At 37.0% G+C, this 26,865-nt stretch overlaps 1 protein-coding gene across 3 annotated transcripts; it reads right to left on the reverse strand.

The window, feature by feature from the left end:
• Nucleotides 1-7,851: 7,851 nt before the first annotated feature.
• LOC127657523 (CCR4-NOT transcription complex subunit 10) lies at nucleotides 7,852-25,450 on the reverse strand. Of its 3 annotated transcripts, none has more exons than XM_052146359.1 (19): nucleotides 25,352-25,450; nucleotides 24,501-24,595; nucleotides 24,236-24,397; nucleotides 23,710-23,860; nucleotides 23,422-23,561; nucleotides 22,940-23,026; nucleotides 22,709-22,792; nucleotides 21,772-21,889; nucleotides 21,469-21,618; nucleotides 20,659-20,864; nucleotides 19,512-19,633; nucleotides 18,880-19,047; nucleotides 18,457-18,537; nucleotides 15,562-15,675; nucleotides 12,319-12,449; nucleotides 12,194-12,229; nucleotides 11,638-11,765; nucleotides 11,457-11,532; nucleotides 7,852-8,791 (listed from the first exon to the last, which is right to left on the reverse strand). In XM_052146359.1, the coding sequence occupies exons 1-19, from the start codon at nucleotides 25,395-25,397 to the stop codon at nucleotides 8,625-8,627; spliced, it is 2,262 nt and encodes a 753-aa protein (XP_052002319.1). In that variant the 5' UTR covers nucleotides 25,398-25,450; the 3' UTR covers nucleotides 7,852-8,624. The 3 variants fall into 3 exon arrangements, with proteins under 3 accessions (XP_052002319.1, XP_052002318.1, XP_052002320.1); XM_052146358.1 differs by having other exon boundaries at nucleotides 23,422-23,564; XM_052146360.1 differs by lacking the exon at nucleotides 25,352-25,450 and adding an exon at nucleotides 25,063-25,293 and having other exon boundaries at nucleotides 23,422-23,564.
• Between the last annotated feature and the right edge of the window lie 1,415 nt (nucleotides 25,451-26,865).

A 26,865-nucleotide genomic window follows, 5' to 3' on the forward strand; every position in this document is an offset into this window, starting at 1 on the left:
TTAGAATGGTTTTCTGTGATGTGGGTTGGTGCTGTTTTGGTGACACGAGGGGGACCTACACAATATTAGGCAAGTGGTTTTAATGTTGTGGCTGATCGGTGTAAATTATAGTGCTTCTGAACTTATTTTCTAATTGCTTGTTGATCTTGGGATATTTATGTTGTATTTTAAAGGAGAGATGTTAATTATATAATTATGTTTGTATTTACATGTGGTAAAACCAGAAGGTAGGAAATTAGATTACAAAAATGAAAATTTGGAGCTAAAAGACATCGGCACATAGACCATAAAAGACAATTTAAAGGACCAGCAAAGGCTTCAATGCCTGTTTTGATGGGAATAAGGAGCTTATGCAATAAAGAAAGATTTGCTGCTTATACATTAACACAGATCTGCTTTGTATTACATTATTAATATCATTTGATCCATGTTTAGTATTTAGCTGCAGAGGTCAACTGAATCCCCTACTCTCTTTAAGAGGGAAAGTTTAAATGTATATTTTTGCATGCTGTAATGGTCCTTGTAGACCGTTGGATATAAGATATAATGTTGGGAAGAGGCGGGAGGAGGAAAAAAATGGACACTTTTAGAATATACCAAAAAAATAAATGTGTTTGGGTGAGTGGTTGACTATACGATTGTACTCTTTCTAGATACCTTTACAGAGTAAGGGACCTCATTGAGCTTGATTCAAATGCCTTGCCACTGCTGCAGCTCTCTTTAGCTTTAGATTTTGGAATCGAATCAGAACTGGAAAACTGCCAAAGACCTCGTTCAAATGAAACCTCAGTGTGTTGGTATATCTTTGTATCATTTGCCCAAAGATTGATACATTCGGCATAGATAATTCGCTGTTGATATTTTTAAACTTGGAGATAAATCGCTTGCAGAAGATATTCCTGGATGTTGGGTGTGTTGTCGTTTGTGCAATACAACTTTTGAGTTTTTGTGCGGGTGCCCTACAGGACCAAAGATGAAAAATGTTTGAATCTAGCTTCCAAAGTTCCCCACTAAAAAACAAATCTCTAACTGTGTAGTGGTAGTGTTACATTTGGCGAAGGAATTGGAGAGCAATTTTGTAGGTTGTGATCTATACAACTCAAGATCAGTGTTGACAAACCACTATGTAAAGTCTCTTCAAGCAGCGATTCTTCTCACAAAAAAGGGACACTATAGAAGTGTAAGTTTTACTTAAAGGAATTAAAGGACTGATATGTTATCCAGATAATGTTGCTGTATGTTAAAGATCATTTTTGCTCAATGGAAATGTCAGTCGCTGTTATCAAACTCGGTCTGCGTCTTTTGAATTGGAGATCATTACATACTATATTTCTTTGTTTTATTTTTGGACCTCTGGTCTCTAATTGTACGGGTTTTGTCACCATTTCTGGTGGATTCCAGCTAATGACCTCTTCCTTACTAGGAACAAATGGAAAATGTAACAGTTCAGAATTGTATGGTCATAGACCCTTTTTATGATTGTATTATCTAATGGAAAAAAATAAATGTGTATACACACATAAAGACAACTCAGGTAGCTTTGTAGAGATTTAATTAAAATTCGATATTTGTTTACTACAATTTGATAGTGAATCTTTTGTTAGTACCTCATCCTTTTGTGTGTTTTGATGAAAAAGCTGTTATGAAGTCCATGGGATCCTTTTTCAGCCATGTCTCATTTAACAGTCAATGAGGGGGTGAACTAAATCCATAACATACCAGCATGTCTTAATTTTATGCCATTTACACAGCCCATCCTTCATTTTATAACCATGACTCCCAAATGACTGAGTTTTCTGTTTGCCTCTCTTATTGATGGAAACATGTACTGTGGTAAATCTGTTCAAATTCAATGACTGCTACTGACTTCATAGCCTTGAGATGAATCAGAAAAGCATTAAAGCTCAAGAAATTAGATTTCAAGAATGTTCAGAGTGCAGCGGTCTATCTCATAATTGAAATTAGAGTGCTAATAGAAGTTAAAACACCTGGCACTGAAACTTGGCATGTACATCAATATTTTCTGAACTCTCAAAGACGCAGGGCTTTGAAGAGGCTTGGCTGTGAGACTAGCTAAGCAAAGAGGTTTTGGGAGATTCCGCTCCAAAGCACTGACCTGGTATCAGTTTTGCCTTTTAAAATATAATGATTAGGGTAGAATCAAAGTAGCAAAAACTGATTTCAGGTCAGTTATCCTCTTGGGTGAGAGAATTTTGGCTTGGGGGCCCTCCAAGAGGCCCACAACTCACTCCATCACTCTCTCTTTGATTTTTATACCAGTACTTTATGCCATCCCTCAATTTGTCACCCCCTCAACCAAAGCAACAGAACCGGCATGTATTATGCTGTGAATAAGGCTGATGAGACTATACATCTATTATATATATATATATATATATATATATATATATATATATATATATATATATATATATATATATATATATATATATATATATATTAGTGGTCTGCAGTCTTGTTCTCGTCTTTGTGGACTTTAAACGTTTCCTATGCAGTTTTTTTTTTTTTTTTTTTTTTCTTATTTTATGTTTGGTTGTTTACACTTAAATAAAGTTGTACCTCTTTGGATCCTGTATTTGTGGCAAGTGTCATTACTTTGTTCTTGTGTCAAATGATTAACAGAAGTAAACTCTAAATAAAAGATTAAGCAGTTTAGCCAAATATATAAGTTCTGCCATAATTTACTTGTCATTTAAACCCCATATGACTTTGCGTGGAACTTAAACGGAGTGTATTATAATTTTTTATTTATAATTCCAAGTCAAAGAACCCAAGATTGAAGTCGTATTTCAGGGAAAAATCAATTATGTCCAAATATTTGCTACAAAAGTGACTTGAATTTGAGGTTGTTTCTCACTAAAAACCAATTGTATGCCTTACAAAGACTTGAAATATGACACTCCAGACTGACCTGGCTGTGAATTTGGCAACAGTAGGTTGAATGTTCTTGAGCTAAATTAATTCTGTGTTTACCGAAATTCTAAGCAGCGCCCCCAATGGCCGAAGCAGGAAGAGTTGTAGAACGGATGGGTGTGTGTGAGCCAGCCAAGTAGGTATACTGCAGCTGCAGACCGGAGATCTCCAAAATAGGGTGTGGTTTCTCCAAAAGGGGGCAGGATACTCCAGAAGGGGGTTACGCCAACTCCAAAAGAAGGCGACACCACAGAGAGGGTCAGTAAAGGGGTAGGTAAGGGGCACCCTATGTCTTTGCTGATGATTTGGAGCTCCTGCCCATTTTGGAGCTCGGCCTACAGCTATAACATTCTCCGTTTCTGGGTAAAATGTCGACAGGGGGTTGTCAAAAGCGAATTGTGAAGCATGTTGTTTTAAGTTGTAAATTATGGAATACAGTAAAGAGGAATTTACTTATTTTACTAGCCCAAACGCCATCCCAAATCTAACCAGAAGTAGAGTAAATATGTTGTCTTAGATGTAAAATGTAACTTCTGAATCCTGCTCCTCGCTGACTTTGCGAACGTGATTACTTACTGGTTTCAACATGGGACAAGAACCTGCATATTTGATGCTGCTGATGCAACAATGCCAAAGGGAGACACTACTGAACTGATGCAAAAATGTCTGATTTAAGATGTCAGTAACTCACCAGAGAGGGGTTGATGTAAGGAAATGCTCATTTTGTGTTCTGCCTAAGAAACCCTAACAAAAAGTATCTTTGTGGCAAATTGTCCATTGTTGCCAAATTTTTGCTGCAGGTTCACCACATCCTAAACATTTGCAGAGAATCACAAGTTCATTTGAATGTGAAAATAATGAATGACAAATTTGTGGCAAGTTTGCGGCTAGTTTGCCATAACTGTAGATTTTTATGTAAGGGAAGTAATGTGGATTTAGTGTGACATGAGAATAAATTGGCAGAATATATTTTTTTTGGGTAAACTTATGCTAATGTAGGTTTAGACAACAGTTTCAATCTAATTAAACACTAATGCTATTTTAACCTATGTCTGTGTTGCTTTAAATGTATATTAGATGATGTAGTTATCAGCTTATCAATATGCTAATGTCAAACACTATTTAAATAAATTGTGCGTTTAGTCATAACGCCAATTTATTTCAATACCAGAGGTAAAATTTTCCAATTCCAACATCAATGCTTTCCAGTCAGTCACGTTACGGTCACATGTACATACCACAAGATGGCATCATGACTCAACGTGAATATTCTTTTGCCAATTGTGGCAAAAATATAAGTCATGAACACACAATGCTTACATTCTCGTAAACTGAATGTTTATACATTTCGTGCAGTGAAAATGCTTAAAAGTTTGATTGTACTTTTCACAAAACCCTGCTCTGCATTATTCTAGTTGGTCGCCGCCATCTTGGACATGACGTCGAAGGGCACTTCTCAGTGAGTTCGGGGTTGATCCAGCTACCTCGACTTTACAAGTCAGATGTCTGACTTCGAGTAGCGCTCCAGTCTTTATTTTCAAGTAGGAAGTGGGAAAATTCTGAATTGTTTGGAATTCACCATTAGGCCATTCACCACATACAAACCAGGGCTGTTTTCTGCTGTAAACGGCCACTTAGGGCTCCCAAGCCACAAGGGAGCCTCGCAAAGCAAGGTTTTTATTTATTTTGTATTTTTTTTTAAATATACTAAAACAAAGCCTTTGTGATAGGGAAGCCTACAGGGTTAGCATAGATTAGCGTAATGTGGCTGTTCCAAAGACGACATGTGGCAGTACACTGGCAAGGAGGCAAGAGTCCGTTCTTATTGAATGGATGTCTATGAAGGAGATGCCTCACAATGCTGAATAACCCGCTTTTGTGAGGAAACTGCTCATCAGTTAATGAATCAACTGCCTGTCTGCTAATATTCAACATGTTTTACACTAGACAATCCTTTTGGAATGAACTATGTGTGGAGTTTACGAAGATAAAATTGTTGTTTTATAAGAAATCATGGAATATTTTATGACGGGAAGGTTAGATTATGGCTGTCTCCATTCATTTGTAAAGGATCAGCAAACTGTCATAAAATTCTAGTTGATCGTTACCGTCGTTACACAAAGGTTGTTTTCTCAGTACTGTAAGATCTCTGACTAAAAGCTGCAAGCAAGACCGCTGTATGGCTCACTCAGACCGTTATAGGGGGCCCCATGTGGCCTGAGAGGGAAGGGAGAATGTAACCGCAAGGAGAGAATTGTCATTAGGTGTGACAGGCATGCTCATACTCGAAGGGGTTTTTTGCCATCATGAAGCGCACCTACAAGTCGGAAGCGACAAAAAGGAATGGGAGAAACGCAGTCAGACCACGGGTAAGAAATTTTATTTAATTTTTCCTAGAAATAAAGGTCATTGTTCATTGTCATGCATTAAATTGCAACAATTAGTTAATGTTTTGCTGTTGTGTCCTGTTTTTCAAAGATACATGTTTTCAGACATTTCTGCAAGCTATATGACCTAGTGTAAGCCAAGATCAGAGCATCAGTGGGACAAGACCATCTCAGTGGACTGGCAATAATAAGAAGGAAGTTGAAATTCTTTTTAGCAATGATGCACACCTTCTGCTACACTGGTTGTATGTTGAAGATGATATTCAATAATATATTTACTTATTGTCGCTTATCTTCATTTGTTAATTTGTATAGTTATTATTATTATTATTATTGCAATTTGTGTAGTTAATATATACAAAGTTTTAGTTGATACATTAAACTTAGTTGAAGACTATATTGTGCTGACATTCTCGGATGGGCCTGGATCCGTAGGGGCAGGGTTCTCCAAGTAGAATTTTAGCGTAGGTCCCCATATGCTCAGAAATGATTGTGTTATGGAACTGTTTTCAACTAAAAACTTTGGTAAATTAGTCTTTTGTTGATGGCTGAAAATGGTGAGCTCACTCAATTCTGGAACTAGTACGTTAGTCTTCCATTCTATCCCTCATAATATCTGCAGTGACGATTGCAAATAAGCTACAATTGTATTCTAGAAATGCATGTAATTTGACTAGCAGTAGTTGTCCTGAATAACAGTGGAACATTTTACTAACAGCAGAGGAATTCCCCTCCAGCTTATGATAAATGTTAGCAAGCTCATCATGCTATATGTAGATAATTGGTGACTGGAGTGGAGCTATCTCAGCCAATCACTAAGATCTCTTGTTTTAATACGTTGCTTTAATTAAAAACTACACAAAATGATCATTGTGATGCACAGGCAAGGGATATGTTAGGGCTAAGTTAGTTTGCATACTATTTACTTAATACAGCACAGTAAGGGCAATAGAGCCTACTATTAGTTTCTATAGTAGAAAGCAAAGCAGTAAGGATTATTTCAAACATGTAATGTAAAAAAAAAGGAAAATCAAACAATGTTAATGTAACTCACATTGCATGTGAGTGCTGTCCAGTCATCTTGGAAATGAAACTTGTCCTGCATTTTTATTGTAAATAAACTGTTTATGCACTTACAGTGACACACATTCACAGGAACTGAATTTGCATTACTTGTATGATACTTTGGGTTTTTAGTTGGGCTTTAAAATTAATCCTGATATAGTACTATTGTATTGAAAAGTCTGACTTGGATATTCACTATATTTTATCATTTTGTGTTCCACATCAGAAAGTAGTATGGCTCTGCAACCACATGAGGGTGACTAAATGATGACCGAATTCAAATTTTGGGGTGAACTATTCCTATATGTATATATATCTATAGATGACTTGTTCTGATCAAATAGTGATAAAATTGTAGCTGTATTTATTTACTTCTGGTTAATGCATCACACTGGAAATGGAAGGTCACGTCAAGCACATTTAATTGTGTGATGAAGTATTGTGTGCAATGTGCTTTATTGTATAAACCTACTTTGCATTTGGGCAAAAGTTGTAAATCATCTGTGGGTTCATGCATACACAAAATAATGCACATGATGCCTGCTATATACTGCAGTTATATAATAGTATGGTTGTACTAAGATTTAACCAAGTGTATGTGAGCACGATTCACTGTGTGAAATATTTGTTATCCTTTTAAAAGAGAACTATCACAAGGAGTCTTTGTTTTGTCTAAATTACTTAAAAGTCTCTCAAGGCCACCAGTGCTGTTTGAGGAATGGGCGTCCCTGCATACCAACAGGTCAAAGGTCAGAGCAGGGCGTAGCCCAGGTCAACTTCAGCCTGCAGGAAAATGTTTGTTGTCTGGCAGATGGGACCGACTAGGGTGTAAATAATAGCCATTCAACAGATAAGATTTTAAAAAATTTGGGGGTGGGGATTCTGATATATATATATATATATATATATATATATATATGGTCATTGCAACAGCATGATTATGTATTGTATTAATGCAATAGTATTCTTGTTCACCAAAAAATGAAAACCCATATGACTTTGTCATAATTTACACAATTTTCATTTTTAGGTTAGTTCTCTTTTTATTATATAAAAAAAATATCAAAATGTACCTGCATTTACTGGCTTTTGCTTATACGAACCCATGATATTCTAAAACATTGCAGTATGTATAATGGTCAAAACGCCTTGTGGATAACAATCTAATGCTTTTCAACATTGACAGCAAGCTGTTGGCCAAAAAAAAATAAAATACATAATTCATCAGGTCGATCTAGGTTTAAAGAAGAACTCTGTTTCTCTTAAGAGATCGTTGACAGCACACCAGAAGGGTGATTGTGCAACAATGGGGAGGGTTGTGGTTGGAAAAAGAGGGGGTGTGGGGCAGAGATTTAGCATAAGAAAAACTCAGCATGGGAAAGGTGATGGCCACCCTCAGGAAAGAGTAAAAGAGGAGAGACCACACATGAAAGAAAGCCAACATCTGTCCACCCACACAGGAGTAGCCAGAGACAAGCTGACATTTATTGTAGTCTTTATGCAGCAGTAAAGGAGGAATCCAGTTATACAATTACCAAACCTTTAAAAATATACAAAAACCTTACATATGTTTTGACATTTTAATTCATGTTGAAACATGTCTCAATGATTTTATGGTTTTCCATTGTTTACTGTTGATCCATTATTAGTTTGTTTTTATACTACCACATGATATATCTCTTCTTTAAGGAATATACAGTAAGTGCTCCATGCAGATTTTCAAAACTTTTATCTTTTAAATAAATCCCAGTCTATATACAGTCGGTCAAATAATCTGGATACTGGTCACTTTGGCTTCGTTTAGACAGCAAAAATCTGATTTTGTTGTTGCATCTGACTCAAATCAGTTTTAATTATAATCTGAACAAACAAAACCTTTCAAATCTGTCATGTGTGGTTTTAAATCCACCCCCCCAAAAAATTGACAAATGACAGTGCAGACAGTCAGTTCTCAGGATTGGATTTGACAAATCAGATTTATGTGCAGTGTAAACAAAGCCTTAGTCACCAACCCATTAATGTCACACACTAACAGCAAGTGTAAATACAATTTATTTATAATTTCATAGACCCCAAAAGGACAATACATATTTCTAAAAGACTTCGCGACCAGTCCACAATTCTCCAGTTCCTTGTTTCAATGATTTCCATCCATTCATCAGAGTTGCTGAAGCCTCATAAATAATATTTAAAAAGATGCGTTTCGGCATGTGTTTGGGAGTTTGTGTGCAGGTGGAATCACTTGCGCTGTACTTGTGTAAAGGAGGAGGGTGTCTGTATGGGCTGTACAGGCTGGGATGACTGGAAGGGAGCAGGTTTCTTGTGAAGGTCAGGGGAGGAGACGGGCTTGACGGAGGGGAGGAGCTGATTCCGTTTGATTATCTGTAGGGCCAGCTGTGTGTTTCCTGCAGAAGCAACAATGACCGTTTCAAATCATTTATATAAGATCCACATTACAGTGCCTGACAATAATCTTTTAGGTAAGAGAACACAAGGGTGAGGAAAAGCTCTCAGAACAAAAGTTGTTCTGTAATAGGAGAATGGTTAGCAGGTGGTTACAAACCCTAATAATCAATCTACCTAGACTGATAACTTCCAAGGTACCATGTCAATCTAAATAGAAGCCCATAAGTGTCGGTCTTTAAATGCTATTCATGGACAGAAACTCTTAACCTTAATTTGGCTGCCTACTATTTGAAACAGACTTCATGTTTCATGTTGCCAATTAGGACTGGGTAAAAATATAGATTTTCCAATGCATCTCAATATCGATTCTTAAATCCCCAGATCAATATTTTACTCCTATACGTAACCCTCCACTACAATGAGGGGAAAAAAAACTCTTGCATTTGCGAACAAATTTCATGCTATAAAATTTTTTTTATATACATTAACTGGCTGGTAAATGTTCATATTTCACTAACCAGTGATCGAGTAGTTTAGTGGTGGAGTTTTCAGAAGAGAGTTCCTTTCACAGCGTGTTAAGAGTAAAAGTTGTTCCGTGTAATTTGTGTCCAAAGTAGGGTTGCAACGGTATAAGAGATTTTCACGGTATGATAACGGTCTCAGAAAATATCACGGTTTCACGGTATTACACAATTACTATTACCAGTGAAAACAGAAGGGTTATTTTATTTATATATTTATTTTTGAGCAAACACTTTATTATAATTTAAACCATTTGTTTTATTGAAGTATCTGTAAAAAAAGTCTCCCTTTTGAAAATAAAATAAATAGAAAAAAATAAGAAAGCTAACAGAATTATAATAAACAGAATTATAAACATGATTAAAAAATAGCATGTAACTATAACATGTTATATAACTAAAGCATGTTAGTTTAAATGTTAAATGAACTACTAAATGAAAAATAACATCAGCTGTGTGAGCTTTTAAAGTAATGTCCTATGATTATTAACAGTTAATATATACTGTAGGTGCGTGACAGCACAGCCAGACGGCTCCTGTCTGTATCTTTATCTCAGTGCCTCTCAACTGGTTTTGCTTCAGGACAGATTTTACATTGGACAGCAAGTGTCGACCTGCCATAGATCAAACATAACCTGTATTTAATGTATCCTGGGTTGCATTTCCTTTTATGTTGTATAGTTTTGTTCAGGGTTTTCCAGTACAAGGGCATGCATCAAGTGACATTATTTTTGTTGATGATAAAATGTACAGGAAGTTGTCTCTCCCCCTTTTAAAAATTGAAGAGCATATTTACTTATATGAGCCCATTATTAGCCTGTTTGTTACCTGATATTACATATTTATACATATATTACAAAGGAGGAAAGGCTCCTCGTTACCATGGTTAGGTCAGTGTGCTAGTCTTAAATAATAGTAATAATAATAATAAATTAATGCATTTATGAAAAATGTATTCAAGCTGAAACACATATTTAACTGCCACTGTTGATATAAAATGTGGTATAATAGATTCTAATTTTAGATTATTTCATATGAAACTATAACATTTTGTTAAAATATAACAGTTACTTTTACTCATGTAAAATCCTTAAACAGATTTGTAAAGGTGATGCTGTTTAATTTATTAATTTAGGCGCAGAGCACAGTGTTGCTCTTTTCCTCCTCAGTGCTGTTTGGCATGTCAGGGCTGCTACTGTTGAGAGGTTTGAATTGACAATCTCCGTAACACTTTAAACTAGAAAAGTCTCGCTAGAATTGAAATTGGTCACAGTTTGATGTCTAGCTCCAATATCGAAGCACAGTTGTTGAGCGCCAGAGAAGAGCAGACCATTAGCTCGTACACTTCAGAAGTGCAGATGAGAAGTCTTTAGCTGTTCGAGATTATCAATAAATCTGCCTGGCAGGTAAATACTGATCACTTGGCCAAAATATCTTCAATGGGAGAAGTTACCATGGCATTGTTATTTCCCTGCTGTCCACGACCCAGTCCGAATAGACCAGTTGAGAAACACTGCTTTAACACACACACACACACACACACACACACACACACTCACTCACTCACTCACTCACTCACTCACTCACTCACTCACTCACTCACTCACTCACTCACTCACTCACTCACTCACTCACTCACTCACTCACTCACTCACTCACGTCAGACCCCCTCACCTTGCTTCTCTCTGTCCGGTTGTATTAGTTTCTCAATACCGTAGATAAGCAAATGTACATGGTATGATAACCATCCATTTTCAAACCGTGTATACCGCTGCAACCCTAGTCCAAAGGCGAGATCCACGCAACCCATTTGTCATCGAATATGGTCTCTTTTAATACACTTTCTATTCTTTCAAAATATGAAAAACTAAAAATATAATTAGTAAAATTAATATTTTCATTATGTACCTAGTTAAAAGGTCCCCTGTATAATTAACAGCATTGTCTTTAACTGAAATATACCCATATGAATCAAAATCGAAAGCTTGTGAATCAGAATTGAATTGGGAAATCTGCATCAATACCCAGTCCTATTGCCTATGTAGGCAGCTCACTTGGTTGTGGAACAGAGATATAGTATAACTTTCATATGCACAGTGGTGAACATAGTAGCACACCAAATCTAGTTCTTACTGTGACTCACCATTCTGAAGTTCCAAGTAGACACCCAATAAAATGGCTTCTGGAGGAATCTCCTTGGTGTTCACCATTGAAGCAGCCTATGCAGAAGGTAATCAGAATGTTACATTAAATGGTCTAAAGACTGTTCTGATTGTACGGGAGTGTGTATATAAATTTACAAAACACATGAAATGTGTGCTTACCTGATGAAGGCACTTGTGGGCCTTCTCATACTCACTCCTCAAGCAATACGCACTGCCTAAGTTGAAGAGCATTGTGGCCCTGGCGGAGCTCACCGAGCTGGGGTAACATAAAGGAGTCTGCTTCCCTGCTGCAACACACACACAAAAAAAATTATAATAACAGACTTCAACTTTTGTGTACAAGTGAATGTAAATGTATAGAAATTACTTAAAAACAACATGAAATCTAAACTGACCCCGTTTACCTTCTTAACACATGTGCCTGGTCCTATTGTACACAATTAATCAATGCATTTTATTCTGAAAATATTTTTCATAATCTTAATAAAATAACAAGTTGTAACTTTCACTGCCTTTAAAATCACTTATTTTTCTACTGATATAGCAAAGCATAACAATCTAGCCTAACGTAACAATCAAATCGAATCCCAATGGATAGAATCAAGTCCCTCCCCACATTATTTCCAGCAGACTATTTTACATCATTCTGAAATACATCTCATTACGGAAGTTAATGCCTTTCAAAATATCCAACTGCAATATCAAAAACTCTTACAGGACTCCACAGGCTCCAGATCTCCTTTATCAGAACCTGTCATGAAGAGCACAAACATGTCAAGTATCCATACACCACACGTCCTATGATATCTGTGTGTTTTGATCATGTGTGTGTTTGCGTACCTTGGTCTTGTTCACTGGGTGACACACCTAATGAGACATCAGTAACGTTCTCTGGGTTGAGATGCGCAATAGCATCAGAAATTCTGTCCAGGGAGATCAGGGCTTCAGCAGCATATAGGTGACCCAGGAACCTGAAAACACAGCAAACAACTCAAAAACGTTTTCCAGATCAACAGAATACATTATTGAAAGCAACTTCCCAAGACAAAGAAAAACTAAATGGACTGATTTACACTATGACCGGTGATTCCCCATTTACTCTAAAATGTATCCCGTCTTTGAAGTCCAGTTGGAATGAACCAAACTAACAAAACAAAAAACACAGATTTCCCTATATACTTTTTGATCAATGAATGTCCATGCTCAATCATTGAATACTGGAGGTAAATCTTTAAGGTAAAAATATTTACAAATTCTTTTGAATCAGATCGATTCACTAATAAAAATAATTCATTCTAAATGAATCAATGTCTGAGCCAGTTTGACTGATTCATGAAAAAAAAAAAAACTAGCTCAAAATAAATATTTGCTGGCAAATAAGACATCACTATGGCTTTTGAGAAACTTTTACCTCACAAAACAGCAATTTATAGCTGATGAAATATTTTATAGCAGAGCAGAAAAAGAACATTTTATATTCATTATAGAATTTTCCATGAGCTTTCCAGGTCTGGAAAATACCATTTGAAAATTCCTTGTTAAATCCTTTGACCATTCCAGGATGATGGGTACCCTTAAACCAATGTATCAAATTGAAAAACAAAAAAAACTAAAAATCACAAGGTGGACTTTTAAGACATTCTATTGTAATATTTGTAAGACAAATTTTCATGTCAATTTTGGAAAAAGGTAAGGAAAAAACAAAACAAAAAAACAAACCTAAGACTAAGTGTAAGACTAAGGCTACAGCACACTCATGGTGAAGTTCTTCTTGGTTCTTTACTCAGTAGTAACAGCTGAGCAACAACATACTGTTTGCAAACATTCAAACACCGGCCACACTACTGAGGGAGGCGTTTAGATGTACACTCACCTAAAGGATTATTAGGAACACCTGTTCAATTTCTCATTAATGCAATTATCTAATCAACCAATCACATGGCAGTTGCTTCAATGCATTTAGGGGTGTGGTCCTGGTCAAGACAATCTCCTGAACTCCAAACTGAATGTCAGAATGGGAAAGAAAGGTGATTTAAGCAATTTTGAGCGTGGCATGGTTGTTGGTGCCAGACGGGCCGGTCTGAGTATTTCACAATCTGCTCAGTTACTGGGATTTTCACACCCAACCATTTCTAGAGTTTACAAAGAATGGTGTAAAAAGGGAAAAACATCCAGTATGCGGCAGTCCTGTGGGCGAAAATGCCTTGTTGATGCTAGAGGTCAGAGGAGAATGGGCCAACTGATTCAAGCTGATAGAAGAGCAACTTTGCCTGAAATAACCACTCGTTACAACCGAGGTATGCAGCAAAGCATTTGTGAAGCCACAACACGCACAACCTTGAGGCGGATGGGCTACAACAGCAGAAGACCCCACCGGGTACCACTCATCTCCACTACAAATAGGAAAAAGAGGCTACAATTTGCAAGAGCTCACCAAAATTGGACAGTTGAAGACTGGAAAAATGTTGCCTGGTCTGATGAGTCTCGATTTCTGTTGAGACATTCAGATGGTAGAGTCAGAATTTGGCGTAAACAGAATGAGAACATGGATCCATCATGCCTTGTTACCACTGTGCAGGCTGGTGGTGGTGGTGTAACGGTGTGCGGGATGTTTTCTTGGCACACTTTAGGCCCCTTAGTGCCAATTGGGCATCGTTTAAATGCCACGGCCTACCTGAGCATTGTTTCTGACCATGTCCATCCCTTTATGGCCACCATGTACCCATCCTCTGATGGCTACTTCCAGCAGGATAATGCACCATGTCACAAAGCTCGAATCATTTCAAATTGGTTTCTTGAACATGACAATGAGTTCACTGTACTAAAATGGCCCCCACAGTCACCAGATCTCAACCCAATAGAGCATCTTTGGGATGTGGTGGAACGGGAGCTTCGTGCCCTGGATGTGCATCCCTAAAATCTCCATCAACTGCAAGATGCTATCCTATCAATATGGGCCAACATTTCTAAAGAATGCTTTCAGCACCTTGTTTAATCAATGCCACGTAGAATTAAGGCAGTTCTGAAGGCGAAAGGGGGTCAAACACAGTATTAGTATGGTGTTCCTAATAATCCTTTAGGTGAGTATATATTTAAATATGACGACACTTAAAATGTCATTTTTGTTGATTTTTTACATGACATCATGCCTCATTCTAGGAGTAGAATTCACAAAAGACCAGTAAAAGAAGCTGTTTTAACAAATCGATGGTAATTTAATGTAATATACAGGTATATGCATTAGAAAGTGTAATTGGTCATGTTTATCTTTTGCATTCATTGTGCTAATGTGCTAACATGCTATTCACAGCCATATGTTTTGGTTAAACTCTGGTTTTGTAATTTAAGAGGACACTGATACTACTGCTTATATGGGTGTATAAGAGTGTTAATGTGTATAACACAGACAAAAGAATAATCATAGGCATATCTTTAAGCAGATGTGTGAATGGCTTTCGCTGCAGATGACATGAGCACTTAACAAAGAACATTCATTCTTTGATTTCATATGAAGTGTTCTTCTGCTCTGACCTGTATTTTGTTTGTTTATTTCCATTACTTACATTGCTCTGTACATAATATACAGTTTTTTGTTCTTATATACAGATTGTATTAGATTTGCACTACGTGTGTGTATGTGGGTATGTATGAAGGTGAGTGCATGTACGTATATGTATAATTATTTATTTTGTGTTCTTTTGTTTTTAATTACCTATGTCTTGCTGCTGTTTTTGGTATTGTTTGTATTCTTGTAGACTGGAAGCTCCTGTCACCAAGACAAATTCCTTGTATGTGTAAGTATACTTGGCAATAAAGCGGATTCTGATTCTGATGTGTAAAGCAACCTTGAGTTGTCAGAAAGGTGCTATATAAAATTAACTTATTATAATTATAATGTGTGCAGGGGCCTTAAAGCATTCTGTGACACTTTAAGAAAGGAGTCTTTGGAGGGAATCAGTATAACTTGTGTTTAGCATCCAATCACTCAGGATTGGCCAGATCAGCAAATATTTACTGAATGCTATAAGTGTGAGTGGAGGACTCATAAAAGCTGTAAATCAGACAGACAAGAGACAGACTCACTTGAGAGATCCTGACAGCTTCGTCTGATGTAGGAGCTTTTCTGCATGGTTAAGAGCCATTAAGTTGTCCCCAAGAGCAAGAGCCACATATGCACTGCAGGCTAGAATTGAGCACCTGGGAGAGAGAAAAAGACAAAAAGCAGGTAGTTATTTTGTCCTGAGATTAACTTACACATTTTATAGTTTAATTGTCTCTTCACTGGCCTTAAGAAATGAATCAGCCAGCCATAACATATTAGCCAACAAAATCATCTGTATGTATGAGAATCGTAGGACATTAGAATCGGAATCATGAAATTCCACTTAACTAATGTGTTTCCTAAACAATTCCATCAATGATTCAAAGTACTTTGAGAAAGCATAAAATAATACATCCTAACTATATTACACCATTACCTATAGTGACTGTAGTTTATATACAGTAGTGTTCTGATGGAAATGGTTCAAGTGGAGTACACTTGTAAAAATTATTCAATTTTGCATGAAATCTGACCTTTTGTACAATGCAGTCAATTAATTTGCTTATTTGATTAGTGACCTAGAAATAGTGCAGAATCAGTAATAATTGTATGAATTTGACAACATTCGTATTAAAATATTTAATACGTTTATTTCCAGGTTTCAGATTTTCAATCCCTGATTTTCAATGTGGTGGGGAAAAAAAAGCTAAGCCAACATTTTTACCAAAAATAGTGGTTTTTAGAGCATCAAATTATTGTTAAGTTAAAAAAAAACTCCTTCCTAATGCATTTCTTTAACTACACATTGTCATATTAACAAACAGTTAATATTGATACGGTTTTAATTCGGATATGACTGTAAATCATGACTTGCGGTTTAGTGAGCGAGTCAGACATAACATTTGCATTCCCAACCCTAATCAAGTGTAAAGCAAAGACTACAAAATCCTCAAGTTTTACGTTTGAATGAAAACGTAACAGAAAAACTGCAAATACAGAAATGTGGGCACATATGAACTTGCAATGGTAAAAACTTAAATCAATGAAACATGATTGGTATAGGGGGAAAGAGTGAGAGGCGGAAAAAGAAAAGAGGGGGAAGTGGAAGAAAGCTCAAGGCTCTGAGTGGCTGCCTGTGACACAATAGCCTGGAGGATTCCAGGAAGAACTGTTTGAGTAAATGGAGCCTGGGCTCGTAAAAAGTGTCAGTGGATCAGGGTGTCAGAGCAGGGTCAACTCAATCCACACACCACACCCCTATCCTTCACAAGCAGCCATGTCTGGCCAACTCACTGGAGCAGACTCTAATGCTGAATCAAATATGAGGGGGGAGGGGAGAAAGAGGGATGGAGGTGAGGTTGAGGCTCTCATCGATTCCTAAGGCAGTAACAGTAATGTGAGTGAATGGTGAAGTGGGGGCATACAATAAGAGAGGTGTTTAATAGAAGAGCCAGGGGGAGGGTTATTCACAATTACAGGGCATAAAAAGGTATGCCTGAAACAAAGCTAGTGTCCATTCGAGACTCAATGAACTAATGAAGGTTAACTGGATTAACAGTGACTATCAATAAAACTACTAATTGTTGCTTTGTATCATTGATTGTGTTTTTCCATGATCTTGCGTACACCGTCATATCAATATTTTCTGTAATAAATAAGCAAATTTATTGCATCTATTCCTATACTGTTAAAGGCACACCATTCACAGAAGACAGCAATTTTCTATAAATTTTATGCGAGTCAAAGCATAAATCTGATATGTGGGCATATGTGAATATCTATAATCATAATCAGGATGGACAGGGCTTAGTTGACTAGATGTTGTGTCTAGTCTGTTAGATACAAAGTATCTAAATGATACAATTTCAAATCTGAATGCAGATTCCAAATGTTCTGTTTATATGACCCCTAAACTTTGCAATCTGATACAAATATTCATCTACATATGCATTACATTTATTCAAAAAATAATAAACAAAATTTTTATTTTTAAAAAAAGAAAGCTATGCCATTTAAAACAGCAAGAGAAGGGATGCTTGCAGTGTTAGATAACTGTCAGAAGAAGAGTTTTACTCTTGTATGATATAATTAGCCTACTAGCTAGATATTTTTATTAGTAATCTACAGAGATTTTTGAGGATTTTTATTCAAAGCCTATAACCGTGAGTAATTTAACATAAGTTTTGAGGAGGATGTTTGGGCTATTTGCGGTGTTCACTTTGCATCATCTCTTGTAAAAAATATTCTAACATTTACTTTCCTTATCCATCATGTTTTAGAAATTATGGTTTCGACTTCAGGAAGTGACTGATGTCGAGTACATGCAATGGAACACAGAAAGTGTAACCGCACCTGCTGCTTAAAGTCCCTTTTAAGAATGACACTACGTTCTTTTTTACTTTGTGATGTTATGAAAGAACATATGTGCCCTACAGACTATTCAATGCGAGCCCACATACTCTTAATAATGCGTTTTGTCAATGCTTTGTATAAATTAGGTTCCCGCAAAGAGTAACATATATAGGCTAAACATACCTACGCACCACATCTCTGCACATGATGACTAGGTATTTTAGAATACGCTTGATAAAGTAGTCGGATTCAAACGTTTATATGGCTAGGTTTATATTAAGTCTGCACCACCCCCTTCAATTGGATGGAAATTTCCTTCAGATCCAGCTCAATTGGATAATTATTGAGCTTACATGAAGGCTTTTCAATCTGATTGAGCCATCAGTCGGATTCTAAACTGGTTGCATGTAAACGCACCTACGGTGTAGCTTTCTGAGGTGGCTCGCACTCCCTTGTGGAATGCCCTTTAGTCTCTTATTGGAAACATACTAGCCTGCAACATCTGCAAACTAATGGGCTGAGCCAAATCAAATCTGTACACACAGTCCTTCAAATTTTCTTCAGGTCGTCTCCTATAATCTTACCTGAGATTCTGCACCTCTTGTTTCCTCAAAGGTGATGAGGGGGCAGCAGGAATGAACTTGTTTCCCTCTTGACTCTTCCCACTGTCAGTAAAAGCACACACAAAAGGTAATCAGGTCATCTCACAACAGCATTATAATATTAATAGATTGTCTGTCTGACAGACTACTATACTGCAACAGAGTACTGGAACTTTGTTTTTAATCTAGTAATTAAAGATGAAGAAAATATATAGTTCCAATACTTTAACTTAGAAGGAAGCCATTTGCAGGTTGATTTCCATGAAAGTGTAAATACGGTGGCTCTCAGCAATGCACTGTTTGTTTAAGCATCCTGACCAGCCCGATATAGCAACACTGGACAATCCATTACCATTTATGTTCTGCACACAAAGAGATCTGTTGTATACGTGTATGTTTGTGTACCTGCAGGCATCGCTTGTCTCGTTGCTGCTTTCCATGCTGCAGCTCTTGGAGCCATTGTCTGGTTTACTGTCATGCTGCTGGTGCTCTGGTAGCAGGAGCAATGCGTTACGTAGACAAATTGCCGCAAACTCCATACTGGCCACTGGGATTGCTGCTGACTGACCCTCACTACACACAAACACATTCATCATTTCATTTTAGAACGTCATGTGCATCAGAAAGATTTTTGGTACCATTTCTTCCATATGGGTGGTGTAGCCAAGTGGTTAATGTTTGGGATTAATATCTGATAAAAGTTTCTTCTAAATGGCTAATTAGTAAATCATTATAGTTATTAGAGATCTGGGATGACAACAGAAAGGTTGCAGGTTTGGTTCTGCACCAGTGTGTTATTGAAGTCACTGCTGAGGAACTATACGTGTAAATTTAAATTTTAATAATTTGGATGAAAATGATTTAGATCTGTTATGGGGTAAGTGGCAACTAACCATCTCCCTTAGTAGCATCAAGAGAAAAGCTTAAAAGGATGACTGACATCTTCTGGAGACATTGTGACATTGCAATACGTAGAGCAACGTGAAGTCTAGGGAATTCTCTTCACATATGGCTTTATGTGAAACAACCTGCATTACCTGTAGATGTTGTTTTGTGTGGACTGTGATGCTAGAACAATCTTGCGATGGTAGCCCAGCCCAACAACAGCCTGTACAATCCCCTTTTTACAGGGCAAACCCTTTGTTTCCTGCTCTGAACTCTGAACAAAACAAAAAAGAAGAGCAATGACGTTTTAATTTACTAAAACAAAAACTTCATAGTGTGAAGTGCTATTAAATAACCTCAAAGCATTCACAAGGCCCTCTCAAAAATATTCTTATAAGAGAAACTGTTTTCTACTACATCAAATTTGATATTGCAGGTAAAATTATTTTTTTCAGTGCACAACAAAAACATTGCATCACACACTATGTAAATAATTTTGGTGTGGAAAAATTGTTAAGTCATTTAAGTGCTTTGTGTGAATAGGGCAAAATTACCCAAATACACATTTTCACCAAATTGAGGTCAAGTTCTTCTTGCCACATTTGAGAATTAGGGGGTCTTTCATTCTAAATATTAAATGGTTGGAAAAATGAAAATTCTCTCATAATTTATTCACCCTTACACCATCCCAGATGTGTATGACTTGCTTTCATCTGGAGAACACAAATTAAGATTTTTAGAAGAATATTTCAGCCCATTCACATAAGGGCATCATAAAAGTAATCCATATGACTCCAGTGGTTAAATCAATGTCTTCAGAAGTGATATGATAGGTGTGAGAGAAACAGATCAAAATTTAAAGTACTTTTTGAAAGAAATTCTTCTCCCTGCCCAGTAGATGGCGATATGCATGAAGAATGTGAATCACCAAAAACACAAGAATGTGCTAGTGGAGATTGACTGAGCAGGGAGGAGAATTTATAGTAAAAATAAATAGACTTCAATATTGACCCGTTTCTCACCCTCACCTATCATTTAGCTTCAGAAGACTAACCCACTGGAGTCGTATAGATGACTTTTATGCAGATTTATGTGATTTTTGGAGTGTCAAAATGTTGGCACTCATTCACTTGCATTGTATGGACCAAAAGAGCTGAGCAATTATTCTAAAAATCTTCATTTGAGATCCGCAGAAGAAAGTCATACACATCTGGGATGACATGAGGGTGAGTAAATGAGAGAATGTTCCTTTTTGGGTGAACTATCCCTTTAAAAACACATGTGGGTTAATGTCTGTACCCCTTTATTAGCTGTGATGCAGCACTCTGCGAGTCTGAGCCAGAGTCGAGGGTTAGAGTGATACACCTGCACCGCCTCCATCAGACACTCAAAAGCTGCCAGCGGCCGGCCGAGATGAAGCAACTGAATCCCACAGTTATACAGAAGCTCATAGCGCTTATTAGCTAACAAAGCGCACATGGGGATGCCTGTGAACTTCTTGGCTGCTGTGGAAGGAAAAACAAAAATATCCAGTTTTTAAAAACTGTGTTAAATATATTAAAATCACAAAGACATCTAAAAGTCTATCATTGTTTATAGGGGAAGTCACACTGATTTTGTGTTCCCTTCACTCCAATTCATATGCATACAAACACAGAAAAATGGCGTATGCAAGCATATCAAGAATTTTGACTTTCACTCTGTGCTAAAGTTAAAGTTTGTTGAACTCTGAACTGCGAATTCAAATAATGAAACGACATTGGATCAATAGTGAATCCAAATGTCACAAATTTTCCCTCATGGTTACAAATCAATAATGGATGAAACTCATTTTAGTGTCTTAGCATTAATACGAGTTTAAAATACATCAAACTTAATGAGATCCTCAAATAGATCATGCATTTTACAATTTAAAAAAGAAAATGTATATTTTGTTTCTCATTTAAAACAGTTGCCTTGCAGCATTACATAATATCCAATTGCCAATATTCTGCAATATTCCTTTATAATTTGGCATGCTAAATGGATGCCCCTTAAGTATGTTGTATGAGATCTGTGTGCCAGATCGTACTTCAGTGTAGGTTCTGATGTTGTGCTCCATTCTCTCACCCGGTCCATTACTGCCGTCCCCAAGCTGAGCACATGTGTGGTCATTTTCCTGAAGTGCTTTTTTGAAGTAAAACAGACCAAGGTTGTGTTTCCCCATGGCAAAATGGATACAGCCAAGATTATTCCAGAACATACACCTCACACATTCACCTTTGAAGGAAATAAAAGACATTAAGATCGATGCTATATAGTGGCTATATATATATATATATATTTTTTTTTTCTTTTATTACTTTACCAAATCAAAATGTCATGTATAAGTTGTTAAATAATGAAGTAGTATCTATTATGAAGAAAGCATACCTGTTTTCAAGGGTCCTGGATGTTCTGCAATGTTTGAACTGTTGAGGAGTTTCACAGCTTTACGGTAATTTCCTCTCAAGTACTCAAAATTACTCTTCAAGAAGAGTGAGGAAGCAGACTGAGAGAGGAACATACACAAACGCTGTCAGAGTAGATTACTGCTACAAGCAAACTTGCTCAATATTTATGTGAAAAGTATAGCGAGTTTCAAGGGACAGTTCACCAAATATATAAAAGATTCTCATCATTTACTCACACTCACACCATCCCAGATGTGTATGACTTTCTCCGGCAGAACACGAATTACATTTTTAATGGAGGAATATTTCAGCTCTGTACAGACATTCAATGCAAGTGAATGGACACCAAAACGTTGACACTCATAAAAGTAGACCAGTGGTTAAATCCATGTATTCAGAGGCAATATGGTAGAAATGGGTGAGAAACAGATCAAAATTTAATTAAGTTAAGTTTTACTATAATTGCACTTTTAAAACAGCCCTCCTATGCACAAAGAATGAGAAATGGTAAAAAAAACAGAAGGACTCTCGTGAATGTGCATAGGGTTGTTTTAAAGCAAATTTATAGAAGAACAGGACTTAAATATTGATCATTTTATCCCCCACACCTATCATTTAGCTTCTGAAGACATGGAATTTACCACTGGAGTTGTATGGATTCATTTTATGCTGGCTTTATGTGCTTTTTTGTGTTCTGGTCACCATTCACTTACATTGCGTGAACCAACAGAACTGAGATATACTTATCAAAATCTTCAATTGTGTTCTGCATAAGAAAGAAATTCATACACATCTGCAATGGCATGAGGGTGAGTAAATGAGAGAATTTTCATTTTTGGGTGAACTAACCATTTAATGCTGCCAGAAACATACTGCATGTATTCATGAATTTCACAAGTAGCTGTGAATGTACTCACATTACCAGTTGTGTTCATCACGGATTTGATTTCTCGTTTGCAGGCCTTCAGTGACTTCATCTGTATATAGGCTTGTACTTTATACTGCGACACACACACACACACATCCCAAAACAGCTTGAGTTTTAGACTGAACGCGTTGGTTGTAGTAACACATTTAGTGGTTGTATCTCACAGTAAATTGGTACCAAGCCCTAAACAAGTCTAACATCCATCACACACTTCTCTTACCTGGTGCATCTTTGATTTAGCTGCCTCGATCATAGCTGTGAACTCTGCCTTTTGAGCAGCAGACTCTTTATTTGTGTTGTTGGTGCTCTGTTAGGATGACACATTAACAAATTTAGATGTCAGCAACTAAGGCTATTATCATGGCAGGAACGGTGTTGTTTATAAAGGTTTAAGTTTTTCAGTTGAGGGAATAGAAACATAAAACATAAGTGTCTCTCAATTTTGAATGTCTTAATTCTCATTTGATAAGCTACAATTAATGAGATATGGAATCTGGTAAGCTAAAGCATCCTATAGTGGACATTATCAAGTGCTCAGGCATTTGAAATGTGCCGTCTGTGGTAGTACAGTTCTCTTTAGTATTACTACCACTACTAAATACACATTTAAACACAAGAGCACTAGTGAGACAGAAAAAGGCATGACACATAATAGAAAATAATCCTAAGAAAACAGTGGGAAGACCAGCACACGTCTCTCACCTCTCCTTTGCTATTCTTGTTGGTTACTTCCTTCACAGTCAGTTTCTCCAGCACAGCCAGCAGATGCAGGGCCTTCTCCGGCTGGAAGGTAAGCAGGTAAAGATCCACCAACAGGAAACAAATGGCCTGAGCAAACCTCTCTTCTAAGACAGAGAACACAATCAAGCCATGCCATCCTACTGCACTAGACCAGCTACAAGCAGACCTAAAACTGCTTTTGATTCTAGTGTAAGACTGTAAGTGCACTAAAGAACTCACGGTTCAAACCTGTGGAGTACGAAAACGTACCAAAAGGATCGAGAAACTGGTACAGCTTCTCCCCGATGGATATAGCTTCTGAATATTGTCGCATGTGGTAATGAATCACCGCTTGATTGTAGTCAAGATTACCGTTTTCAACATCATCCAAACCATCAGAATCATCCACAGATGTGTGCATCTGCAAACAATGATTAATTAGCATTAATTATAGCATCAAAAATCAATAGCACTAGACAGTCCTTTGCATTTGTTGTACAACATCTTCCCATGTCAAACCACAAAATTTAAAGCAATTTAAACATCTTATGTACCTGTTTAGACCCTTTTTTTTATTTATTTTTTAGAGCAAGATCTGATAAGCTAAGAGCATCCAGTTGAGGTTACTAACTAGTGATCATGCTGTCTGAAAGATTTTTTTTCAATGGCACTAGACTGCTAATGTTAAAAAAGCAGTGACATACAGGTTTTGTACAACAGGAGAGTAAATAATGATCATATTATTATTTCAAGTGAACTATTCATAAACTGAAGACACTAATGAGAGATATCTGACCTGATTCTTCAAGAACATCAACGTCTGCTTCAGGGTGCTGGTTGTTGTCTGTCCAGTTTTAAAGAACTCAGCAACAGCTTTATTCATTGAAATCTTGTAGTCCTCCTTGTTCAACTCCTGAAGGCTGTCTAGGTGTTTCAGGGACACATCATAGCTTCCAGTCTAAAGAGATATCACAGTACAACATTCATTTGTCATCAGTAACACCAGAAAACAAGAGTTTGTACAAATCACCTTTTCAGAAAGATTCATTACAGTTGTTTACCTTAAAGGCCTCAAAAGCATTGGTTGCCATCTCTTTCTCTTGATCGGAGACACCAGGGGATGAAGCGCTGTCATGTTTCATGCCATCTGCTTGAACTTAAGAGTGAACAGATTGAGTTAAGCTACAAATATTTTAACCAACTCATTTTCTCCACCATTGTAAGACTGCAAACTACAAATTCAATAGCTTTAAAATCAAATAACTTGACCTTTTTAATCCAAGCTACCAAAAGAAAGACCATAAAAAGGCCTAATTACAAGAAAGAATAAAAGCTGAAAAAGAAGAACATATACTTATTATAAAAACACATAATTTACATTCTCTGCAAGTATATAAACAGCCAGTTCAATAACACACATAGTTATCTGCTTTGATGCTTCAGCTCGTTATCATACAAAACATACACTGTTAATCTAATAACTTGGTAGTGTAGTTATATAAATGTGAATTAAACATAAAAAATGCGTTTGGTAGTAAACAAACATATGTTTACATCCTCAGCTGGGCCACATAACAGCTGCAGTGTACATCAGACTGGGTGAATATTGTAAACGCCGCTCACCTGAGCCAGTTTCAGCCATTCCTTTAAATATACGGCTGATTATTCACTTTCCCAACAAGTAAAAGTGGAAGTTATTTACAATATTTGAATGTATAGAAATATAGCAGAGGACGCGTTTCACCGGAGAAGATTCAGAATTCCGCCATCAATTTGATCAGAGATTATTTAACAGAGACAGGCCCCTTCTATTTAAATGAATGGGAGAATTTGGAACGGCCAACCAAGAAGCTCTAAGCGCCCAACGGATGTAAAGAGTAAGTCCCGCCTTCCAGGCAAAAGAGCCAATCACCTTTTAGATACAGACATCGACGGTCAATCCACTCGCTATCGCGCATGCGCAAAAGCTATACAAACCAGGAAAATTGCGTGTTTTAGCATAATTTAATGTAAAGAAGCAACAATTATAATTCCAATATTAATCACATTTGACTGCTTATTTTAAACTTGTTCACTGGTCGTAATCTTGACAAACTACATTCAAGTAGATAGGAGCTGTACTAGCATGATCTCCCTAGAGTGTTCCAAAATGGCTGCCAGTGGACTGACTTGCTAGATGGACTTTTTTTTTACCCACAATCACTGCGCGACAGCGAGTAATTGTTTTAAACGGGCCTTTAAGCACGTGATCGCCGACTTTCGGTTTGGCGGTTGAACAGCAGTAGATCGTTGATGATGTTCATACAGCAACCACTAGATGTCAACAGCCTCAAACAAAAATTAAACTGAGTTTCCCGTTGTCCAATGTTATGAAGTTTGTTACAGCAATATGTCGCAAAAGGTCGTGAATATTGGGATTTTTCCACGTGTAGACACACACACATAAAATAAATTGCGTCATAATTTAAGCAAGCTCATGTAATTCCAAACCTAATAGAATTTCTTTCTTCTGTGGAACTCAAAAGGAGATGTGTAAGGCAGAATATTAGGGACAGCCCATGTCACTAACTTTCTTTTCATATTTTTTTTCTCCGTGCAATGAAAGTAAAAGGTTCTTCACCAAGAGACGTTCACATGGAAGGGCCTTTTACACCCATCTGCTCTAATTTTTAAACTGTTTTTAAGTAAACGTGCTTTATAGGCATCTTTGTTACTGTCACACAGAAGCACAATATTTGTAGGTGCTGTTAAGTTAAAAGCAACTTCTTAAACACGTCTCAAGACACCTACAATTACACATTCGGTTTGAATGGTTCTGTCAGTCCCTAACATTCAGCTTGAATGGAAGAAAGACAGGTTTAGGAAGTGACTTGCCTTGAATGGGACTTGGTATTGTCCTTATTGTGTATTGTGGAGTTATCTACAGTATATAATTAATCTACATAATTCAAAAGTAATTATAAACAACAACTCAATATACATCCTTTGTATCACAATAGCTTCAGTGTTTAACTGAACAGAAACCTTTATTGACAAATGACATTCTGTCAAACTGAGCAATGTATTCATCTACCATCAAATTTAATATTTCATGTCATGTCCCCTTATGGTGTGGAAATTCAGCACATCTGATTAAAAGTTTAAAAGCAATAGGAGTCCAAGAAACATTAGCATCAATGTCCTTCCAAGTGACAAGCTGGTGCAACAATAAAACATAGCATATCTCATGGATTTCAATAGATCCTTTCAGTTAGAAAATGTACGATCTCACTCCATCTGAAAACGCAGGCATCTGCAGTGAACAGTGATATTGAATTGCCTTTCCACTATGACTTCAATTGGTCTAAATGAGCCTTGGATCCAAAGAGCTTGAAACCCCCTAATTGACAAGAAGAGGGGAAAGGGAGAGAAAGAGTGACGAGAGGA

The sequence above is a fragment of the Xyrauchen texanus genome, chromosome 17 (genome assembly GCF_025860055.1).
Source record: "Xyrauchen texanus isolate HMW12.3.18 chromosome 17, RBS_HiC_50CHRs, whole genome shotgun sequence".
In the NCBI taxonomy this organism is placed as follows: Eukaryota; Metazoa; Chordata; class Actinopteri; order Cypriniformes; family Catostomidae; genus Xyrauchen; species Xyrauchen texanus.

Bases quoted from the DNA above. Each gene is read 5' to 3' on its own strand.
- LOC127657523 (XM_052146358.1), bottom strand. From the start codon at position 25,397: ATGCGCGATAGCGAGTGGATTGACCGTCGATGTCTGTATCTAAAAG. The intron at 24,596-25,351 runs GTGATTGGCTCT...TTCACTCTTAAG, and splicing joins TCGATGTCTGTATCTAAAAG to TTCAAGCAGATGGCATGAAA. The intron at 24,398-24,500 runs GTAAACAACTGT...ATATCTCTTTAG, and splicing joins ATGCTTTTGAGGCCTTTAAG to ACTGGAAGCTATGATGTGTC.